This window comes from Xyrauchen texanus, chromosome 22 (assembly GCF_025860055.1).
Source record: "Xyrauchen texanus isolate HMW12.3.18 chromosome 22, RBS_HiC_50CHRs, whole genome shotgun sequence".
Lineage (NCBI taxonomy): Eukaryota > Metazoa > Chordata > Actinopteri > Cypriniformes > Catostomidae > Xyrauchen > Xyrauchen texanus.
This window is the reverse complement of record NC_068297.1, coordinates 228,377-238,757: the sequence shown is the minus strand read 5'-3', so window position 1 is coordinate 238,757 and position 10,381 is coordinate 228,377. Positions and strand designations below refer to the sequence as shown.

The following is a 10,381-nucleotide window of genomic DNA, read 5'->3' as shown; positions in this document are numbered from 1 at the left end:
ATGTTCACACAGGTTCTGGTGTCTCTGTTTAATGAGTAACGGTCACAACACGTGACGCTTTCCCAACATTCATCTGTGAGTTTGGCATGTCAACTTCTCTCTCAACCAATGGCATGAGTTTCGGGCGGGACCAGCTGTTTGGAAGACACATGGTGTTTGGGAACCCAAATGTTTCTCCATTTGGACACAGAAATTACACGTTTTTCATTCGAACATTCAGAGCATCCGGACAGTATTCCCAGCGCTTCACTTTTAACACATGTTGGTATGTTACAGTCTTATCCCAAAATTGATTAAATTCATTATTTTCCTCAAAATTCTACAAACAATACCCCATAATGATAACATGAAAGGAGTTTGTTTCAAATCTTTGCACATGTATTAAAAAATAAAAAACGAAATCACAAGTACATAAGTATTCACACCCTTTGCCATGACACTCAACATTGAGCTCAGGTGCTTCCTGTTTCCACTGATCATCCTTGAGATGTTTCTACAACTTGATTGGAGTCCACCTGTGGTAAATTCAGTTGATTGGACATGATTTGGAAAGGCACACACCTGTCTATATAAGGTCCCACAGTTAACAGTGCATGTCAGAGCACAAACCAAGCCATGAAGTCCAAGGAATTGTCTGGAGACCTCCGAGACAGGATTGTATTGAGGCACAGATCTGGGGAAGGGTACAGAAACATTTCTGCAGCATTGAAGGTCCCAATGAGCACAGTGACCTCCATCATCCGTAAATGGAAGTTTGGAACCACCCAGGGGCGTTGCTAGGATCTTGATACATTGGGGGCTTAGCCCAGTCTCCACCACCCACCCACCCACCACCCCCCGCCCGCCCGCCCGCTCGCTCGCTTTTGGTAACTACTTCTTCTACTCATAGGCACATAATAATAAGCAATAATAATATAAATGGGGGGTCTGGGGGACCTCCCCCAGGAAATGTTGGCCATTAAACACTTCATTTCCTGCATTCAGGTGCATTGTTTTAGCATTTTAAATGATAGGTAAAAGATAGAATGCTTTATTTGTAGAACTGTAACAGCTATTCACAGAAACACAAATAAATAATACATGAATATTAAATAATATTTAAAAAAATGAATATAAAACTATATATATAATGTGTATATAGATATTTATCTTTCTATATTTATCTATATCTATTTATCTATCTATCTATACACACACACACACACACACACACACACACACACACATAAATCACTCCAACAGTCTGCTTGTATAAGTCTGGAAAAGGAACTATAGACAGTGCAGGTCCAGTAAAGAGGGCATTCAACAGACAGTAAACACAGGCACTCTGTATAGGTTTGTAAAGAGAACTATATACATTTAAATAACATAGCTATAAACATAAATAATAGGGAAGAGGGGCACTGTATCCAGATAGATGAGCATTTAGATGAGATAAATGTAATTTAAAAAAAAAAGTCTAAACTCCCCTCAAATTAAAAATCCCCGATAAGAATAACCTAAGGGGATTCAGCCCCTCTGAATGAAATTCAGGCCCTGCATCTGAGGTAGACTGACCACGAGCTATGTGTTTGTGAAACTAAAGTTTCTGCTTCTGTAGAAGCTATAGTTCTGTATGAAATCAACATTGTTACAAGAAAAACATGTTTTTATCATAGACTGTAAAAAATAGGTTTTTATCCGCGCAATCTTATGGAGAAAAACTACACTACTACCCACAGTCCTAAGCTCAACAGCGACGCCTCTGATTGGTCCAACTCGCTGTTACCATAGAAGCGTTTACCGTACCCATGAACGGCTATAGCGATAACATTAACTAGCTATCTGACTAACGTTACAAAAGGGAGCTTGTTGTCACAAACTTTCAGTGGTTTAAATGCCAGAGAATGCATATAATTACATCCAGTTATTTATCTGATAATGTATCCTGAATTTTACTTGTAACATTGGATAATGGGAAAAGGTAGAGGTGACTTGTTGAGTCAGTGACATGAATCTAATTATCTATTAATCTAACCAAATTAACCTCAAAAACATGAAGTTTAGTACTGTTTTCCGAGCTCACTCACTTTGGGATTGTAGCCGAGGCCGTTTGCTGGCCTCAGGAGGTGGAGGACTGCCGTCTTGACGGCGCTTAAAAAATTGCCGGATATCCATTTTTACATTAGACGTTTGGGCTAGTGAGTGACGGATGAATCTTGATGCAGTCTGCTGCTTCCTGCTGATTGGTCAACAAGACAGCACGCTGTATATAGCTGGTAGTAGTCAATATCCATGCACGCGCATTATGAAAGACTTCGTCTTAGGTTTAAACAACCTATGAAACTATTAATGAACAATATGAAACTAAAACGACATAAGCTTAATTTAAAATGGCTTAGGAACTATCTATTTAGAGGTGGATAAACGCAATTTAGAGGTGGATAAACCCACTTTGGAGGTGGGTAAACGCTATTTCCGAATTTTGGGAGGTGCGTAAACGGCGTTTATGTGCGTTTAGCTTCCACTACATCCCTGAATAACGTTAATTTACACATCGTGTTTCAATCGCCAAATCAGATGTATAGGCTACTTCATCTACAGTCCTCACGAGAAACGGATTATGGCTCACAAAATGGATTAGCTATAGGCTGAAATAGTAAGGTCCCACGTACTTTAATACAGTACATGTTCTGCATTGATACCACAGTGAGTAACTTACAGGGCTAGTAAGTTAGACCAGGGTTTGCTTAAGAGCCTTCACCGACCTGAGCTTAATGATGAGGAACGGCACCAGTAGATAACTCTTCTTGCCTCCCTCGTATCGTTCATGACTCCTTATTTTACTTTTTAAAAAGTGTCTAATGTCCATAATAGCTACCACCAGAAGCCACAAACAACAATGACAGTCAAGCCCTAAAGCTGTAAGTTAACCGATGACTCTTTCAGGCTCTCTCCTCTGGTGCGCACTCTAAATACAAGCATTCTGTAACCATAGTAACTTTGATCTGCTTGAACACATTTTAATCGTCTTTAATACATGACTCCGAAGGATAGATTAAAAGACCCGGTACATTTTTTTAAATAAATACAAAATTATTAAAAAATAATAATAATTATCAATAAATTAAATTTTTTGAGATCCGGGGCTATAAAAAAAACATCCGGGGCTGAAGCCCCGGATGCCCATGTCTAACGACGCGCCTGGAACCACCAGGACTCTTCCTAGAGCCGCCCTGCCAAACTGAGCAATCGGGGGAGAAGGGCCTTATTCAGGGAGGTGACCAAGAACCGGATGGTCACTCTGACAGAGCTCCAGTGTTTCTCTGTGGAGAGAGGAGAAACTTCCAGAAGAACAACCATCTCTGCAGCACTCCACTAATCAGGCCTGTATGGTAGAGTGGCCAGACGGAAGACACTCCTCAGTAAAAGGCACATGACAGCCCGCCTGGAGTTTGCCAAAAGGCACCTGAAGGACTCTCAGACCATGAGGAATAAAAAATTGAACTCTTTGGCCTGAATGACAAGCGTCATGTCTGGAGGAAACAGGCACCGCTCATCACCTGCCCAATCCCATCCCTACAGTGAAGCATGGTGGTGGCAGCATCATGCTGTGGGGATGTTGTTTAGCGGCAGGAACTGGGAGACTAGTCAGGATCGAGGAAAAGATGAATGCAGCAATGTACAGAGACATCCTTGATGAAAACCTGCTCCAGAGTGCTCTGGACCTCAGACTGGGGCGAAGGTTCATCTTCCAACAGGACAATGACCCTAAGCACACAGGATAACAAAGGAGTGGCTACGGGACAACTCTGTGAATGTCTTTGTGTGGCCCAGCCAGAGCCCAGACTTGAACCCGATTGAACATCTCTGGAGACATCTGAAAATGGCTGTGCACCAATGCTCCTCATCCAACCTGATGGAGCTTGAGAGGTCCTGCAAAGAAGAATGGGGGAAACTGCCCAAAAATAGGTGTGCCAAGCTTGTAGCATCATACACAAAAAGACTTGAGGCTGTAATTCGTGCCAAAGCTGCTTCAACAAAGTCTTGAGCAAAGGGTGTGAATACTTATGTACATGTGATTTATTAGTTTTTATATTTTTTAATACATTTGCAAAGATTTCAAACAAACTTCTTTCACGTTGTCATTATGGGGTATTGTTTGTAGAATTGAGGAAAATGATGAATTTAATCAATTTTGGGATAAGGCTCAAACATCACAACATGTGGAACAAGTGAAGCGCTGGGAATACTGTCCGGTGCCCTGTACATCTGATGAGAGCAACATAACCACTGATTGTTGTAAGAGGAACCAGTGTCAGTTGAGCAGTGTTCCATACAGCTGCGCTTTGGTCAGACTGTCTTTTCGACTGAGTCCCGTGTTTCCAGACGTCTGGTACTGTAGTGTTTTCTTCAGACTCTGAAGATCCTTTGTGTGGTGCTGGACAACAGACGCTTTGAGACTTTGATGATAAGACTCAACTGAACTATTGAGACTCTCGTAATCTTTCCTCAGACCATCTGTGGTGTTCTGCTGCCCTTTTACAGACATGAAGCAGCTGCTCTTTGACCTCTGACCTCCATCTTTTGAGCTCAACATCAGTCCTCTGTCAGTCTTCAAGAGATTGAGACTCCGGCTCTTTGGGTTTTGTACAGGACTGGAGCGGGCTGAAGCGGAGAAACTCTGATCCGGCATGCGTGTGTGGAACACGTCGTCTCTCTCCTGGAAGCTGCTGAACGGTTTGATCTTTGACGGACCCGCTGCGAAGTGTTGTTCTGAGAGACTGAAGGGCGAGACACGTCCAAACGGGAGGCTGTTCACGTCTTCTACGCTCCTCTGCCTCCAGCGGCCCGTCAGATTGTCCTCAGTGATGCCAACGATGCCACGTCCGTCCCCGTGAACGCCGGAGGACGGCGAGAGATGAGGTATGTGGTACAACTCGCCGTAGTAACCAGGAGAACCACCGTTCTGTGAGCTGTGAGCGACCTGCTGAAAACTGATAGACTTTGGAAAACCAGGACCATCCTTCTCATACGAGGAAGAGTTCTTACGCTCTCGCCAGTCCATGTACGACGATGCGTGAGCTTTCTCTTCTGACGCTGCGCTGAAGCTGGAATTCGAGCTGGAGGCCGGAAGAGTGAATCCGTGGAAAGGCTCTTCATGAGGGAGGAAGTTCAGGTAGAAACCTTCGTCTTCAGGATTGCTGTCAGTGGAATTCTCTCCTCGTATCCGGTCGGTGTCTCTGGCGTGAACATCCACGCTCTGTCTGCGTTCGTGCCAGCGGTCTCGCTGCCGCTCATCTGTGGGGCAGTAGAGCGCCGTGTCGCTGCAGTACAGGTCTGAGGTCTTACAGGTGACGCGCCGCTGGAGTTTGTCAGTCGTCCCGCCGTGGCTCAGGCGTTCTGCGTCGTGTGTTTGTGGAGTGGGTGAGTGCGTCACTGGACAGCTTCTGACTGGTTCTGGTTTCTCCAGGACTTTGCCAATGATGGCGGTGGGCACGGCTTCAGAATGATAGTTCCGCTGAGCAATATTTCGTCTGTGACCCTGCTTCTCCATGTGAGAACTTACTCGTTCCTGGAAATCGATGGGAAGCTACAAACAAAACCAGAGACACACAAATACAGACAATGAGGGAAATATTGAGACCTGTAAAAGCGTTGAAATTGAATTATGAAAAAGAAAATATACAGAGAGATATTCAAATTTGGTTCCCTGAACTAACATTGAGGTTCTCTTTTAAATAGCCAGGATTTTTTTTTTATGGAAATAAAACGGTCCCTTAATGTTCCCCTAACATTCTCCTAATCTTTATATTCAGATATGCTTTCTGAAACCCTGCTGTACATCAGAAAATATATCTACAACCCATGTCTTCTGATCATTTGTTTTATTTCAGGAAAATACCACAACAGCTGTCTAAACATCTTCTTACTGCTATTGGTCCACATCACCAGTGGGTGTGGCCTGGAGCTCCACCTACTTTGATGTTATCACTGTACAATACAGTTCTATTAACATTAATAAATGCATTCCTATATTTACTGTACATTATCACATATATAAATGTGTCTTTCAGAGGCTTTATTTGGAGTTATGATGAAAATAAGCTGCATTTCAAACTGTTCTGAGACCAGTGCAGACAGACAGCACACTGGAGGTTAAGTCATGCACTAAATAGGGAGCAAGGGAGCATCCTATAGCTCTCTATAACTGTTCTGAGACCAGTGCAGACAGACAGCACACTGGAGGTTAAGTCATGCACTAAACAGGGAGCAAAGGAACATCCTATAGCTCTCCTATAACTGTTCTGAGACCAGTGCAGACAGACAGCACACTGGAGGTTAAGTCATGCACTAAATAGGGAGCAAGGGAGCATCCTATAGCTCTCCTATAACTGTTCTGAGACCAGTGCAGACAGACAGCACACTGGAGGTTAAGTCATGCACTAAATAGGGAGCAAGGGATCATCCTATAGCTCTCCTATAACTGTTCTGAGACCAGTGCAGACAGACAGCACACTGGAGGTTAAGTCATGCACTAAATAGGGAGCAAGGGATCATCCTATAGCTCTCCTATAACTGTTCTGAGACCAGTGCAGACAGACAGCACACTGGAGGTTAAGTCATGCACTAAATAGGGAGCAAGGGCGCATCCTATAGCTCTCTATAACTGTTCTGAGACCAGTGCAGACAGACAGCACACTGGAGGTTAAGTCATGCACTAAATAGGGAGCAAGGGAGCCTCCTAAATCTCTCTATGCAGTTAAGTGCGTTCACTCCTAAAATCTGATCAAAAGTTCAGTTTCAGGCGGGGGTTCATCAAGGTCATATTAGTTGATGTTTTATATGTCGTCTTGAGTGTCATCATATCTAAACTCCTCCGACAGCGGTGTCTGAATGTTCATAAACAGTATGATGTCACTCAGTTGTTTCAAATTTATTTTTGTCTCTGAGCGAATGATGAAGAAGCACTTGGCCGTGAGAGGCAAAAAAATCTTTCTGCAACATTCTGGGAATGTTATTACATTTATGGTTATAAAAACAAAACCTAAAGAGAAAAAAATAACCAAATGTGAACCATACGCTAACGTTAGGGGAATGTTATATTCAGCACTGAAAACTGACTGTCAGCAAGAAGCCAGTGAGGATTCTCTCATCAAACAGCATGAAGAAGTTTATATTCACATTTATATTTCAAATGAATCTCTTCAGGCCTCCAGCAGAATTGAACAGAAGAAACAGCTGCTGCTGCAGGAGGAAATCAAAGGATTCACTGCCTTTGACTTCCTGTTTTAAGGTTGAGCTAATTTTAGGATCCATTTCACTTCCAAGACAGAAGCGTGTGTGTGTGTGTGTGTGTGTGTGTGTGTGTGTTCACTTTCATAAAGAATATCCATTCTTCACTCATTAATGCTGATCACGTTTACTGGCACATCATTTTGTTCTGATGAAGACTTGATTCCCCAACAGACGTTTACTCGCATCAGTTATTGTGATATTCCAGATCCTGTGTTCTTTTCCTGCTCTTCTCTTGTGGGAATTCTGAGATGCTCTAATTCTCTTTCATGTCTTTGTCTGGAGCTCAGAGGAACATGTGATTGCTCTTTAAGAATGAGGTTTAAATCGTGTTTCATTGAAATATCAACTTTGTCTCTGATGATTCTCTTAATAAAGACACATTGTTATCATCCAGTAAGAGTATAGAGTTATCAAATGAATGTGACTATTACAGCAAATGATTTGCTCTTGGGAGAATTTGATGAGAAATGTTTGAGCTCATATTGAAATTTCTGACCTCTGGTCAAATCTGAGCACAGTTTGAGTCATTGTTTAGATCTCTAGAGGAGACACGAGTGAGATTACTGGAGTCTTGACTTCCTTTTAATGCCATTGTTTTTTAGGGGAGATGTTAGAGATCTCATGTGATCTTTCTCTCAGAGAAACAAGAGCGCAGTGAATCTTCTGTTGCTTTCAAGATTTGTGTTTATTTCTTTTCATCTGTCCGGCTCCAAAAACACTAGATTTTTCTAAACTGTCTGTATCTCTCAGCATGACTCTGGTTTGGAAAAACGTCTCATCACTTCATGTGTGTCCTGTGACTCATGTATGTTCTGATCAATTAATCAATCACAGACAGTGTGATAATTACAGACAGTGTGATAATCACAGACAGGGACTGTGTGATAATTACAGACAGTGTGATAATTACAGACAGCTGTGTTTGTGTGATAATCACAGACAGTGTGATAATTACAGACAGCTGTGTTTGTGTGATAATCACAGACAGTGTGATAATCACAGACAGGGACTGTGTGATAATCACAGACAGTGTGATAATTACAGACAGCTGTGTTTGTGTGATAATCACAGACAGTGTGATAATTACAGACAGCTGTTTGTGTGATAATCACAGACAGTGTGATAATTACAGACAGCTGTGTTTGTGTGATAATCACAGACAGTGTGATAATTACAGACAGCTGTGTTTGTGTGATACTCACAGACAGGGACTGTGTGATAATCACAGACAGTGTGATAATTACAGACAGCTGTGTTTGTGTGATAATCACAGACAGCAGTGTTTGCGTGATAATCACAGACAGCGTGTTAATCACAGACAGCGTGATAATCACAGACAGTGTGATAATTACAGACAGCTGTGTTTGTGTGATAATCACAGACAGCGTGCTAATCACAGACAGTGTGATAATTACAGACAGCTGTGTTTGTGTGATAATCACAGACAGTGTGATAATCACAGACAGCAGTGTTTGCGTGATAATCACAGACAGCGTGATAATCACAGACTGTGTGATAATTACAGACAGCGTGATCATTACAGACAGCTGTGTTTGTGTGATAATCACAGACGGTGTGATAATTACAGACAGGGACTGAGTGATAATTACAGACAGCGTGATAATTACAGACAGCTGTGTTTGCATGATAATCACAGACAGCATGATAATTACAGACAGGGACTGAGTGATAATTACAGACAGCATGATAATTACAGACAGGGACTGAGTGATAATTACAGACAGCGTGATAATCACAGACAGCTGTGTTTGCATGATAATCACAGACAGCATGATAATTACAGACAGCGTGATCATTCTGAGTGGTCACAGGGACTGAGTGATAATCACAGACAGCGTGATAAATACATACAGGGACTGAGTGATAATTACAGACAGGGTGATAATTACAGACAGCTGTGTTTGTGTGATAATCACAGATGGTGTGATAATTACAGACAGGGACTGAGTGATAATTACAGACAGCGTGATAATTACAGACAGCTGTGTTTGCATGATAATCACAGACAGCGTGATAATTACAGACAGGGACTGTGTGATAATTACAGACAGCGTGATAATTACAGACAGGGACCGAGTGATAATTACAGACAGCGTGATAATCACAGACAGCTGTGTTTGCATGATAATCACAGACAGCGTGATAATTACAGACAGCGTGATCATTCTGAGTGGTCACAGGGACTGAGTGATAATCACAGACAGCGTGATAATTACATACAGGGACTGAGTGATAATTACAGACAGGGTGATAATCACAGACAGCTGTGTTTGTGTGATAATCACAGACAGTGTGATAATTACAGACAGGGACTGTGTGATAATTACAGATAGCATGATCATTACAGACAGGGACTGAGTGATAATCACAGACAGCGTGATAATTACAGACAGGGACTGAGTGATAATTACAGACAGGGTGATAATCACAGACAGCTGTGTTTGTGTGATACTCACAGACAGTGTGATAATTACAGACAGGGACTGTGTGATAATTACAGACAGCGTGATCATTACAGACAGCTGTGTTTGTGTGATAATCACAGACAGTGTGATAATTACAGAGAGCTGTGTTTGTGTGATACTCACAGACAGTGTGATAATTACAGACAGGGACTGAGTGATAATTACAGACAGCGTGATCATTACAGACAGCTGTGTTTGCATGATAATCACAGACAGAGTGATAATTACAGACAGCTGTGTTTGTGTGATAATCACAGACAGTGTGATAATTACAGACAGCTGTGTTTGCATGATAATCACAGACAGTGTGATAATTACAGACAGCTGTGTTTGTGTGATAATTACAGACAGCGTGATAATTACAGACAGCTGTGTTTGTGTGATAATTACAGACAGGCACTTTACTTTTATGCATTTGGCAGACACTTTTATCCAAAGTGACTTACAGTGCACTTATTACAGGGACAATCCCCCCGGAGCAACCTGGAGTTAAGTGCCTTACTCAAGGACACAATGGTGGTGACTGTGGGGATCAAACCAGCAACCTTCTAATTACCAATGTATTATACAGAGCACTTATTACAGGGACAATCCCTCCGGAGCAACCTGGAGTTAAG

At 42.2% G+C, this 10,381-nt stretch overlaps 1 protein-coding gene across 1 annotated transcript in view; it reads right to left on the bottom strand.

Moving 5' to 3' along the window:
- Positions 1–4,297: 4,297 nt before the first annotated feature.
- LOC127662262 (brain-enriched guanylate kinase-associated protein) overlaps positions 4,298–10,381 on the bottom strand; it is a 32,914-nt gene continuing 26,830 nt past the window's right edge. The window contains exon 8 of the mRNA XM_052153392.1: positions 4,298–5,572. Within this exon, the coding sequence (XP_052009352.1) occupies positions 4,298–5,572 (1,275 nt within the window). The remainder of the gene's footprint in view (positions 5,573–10,381) is intronic.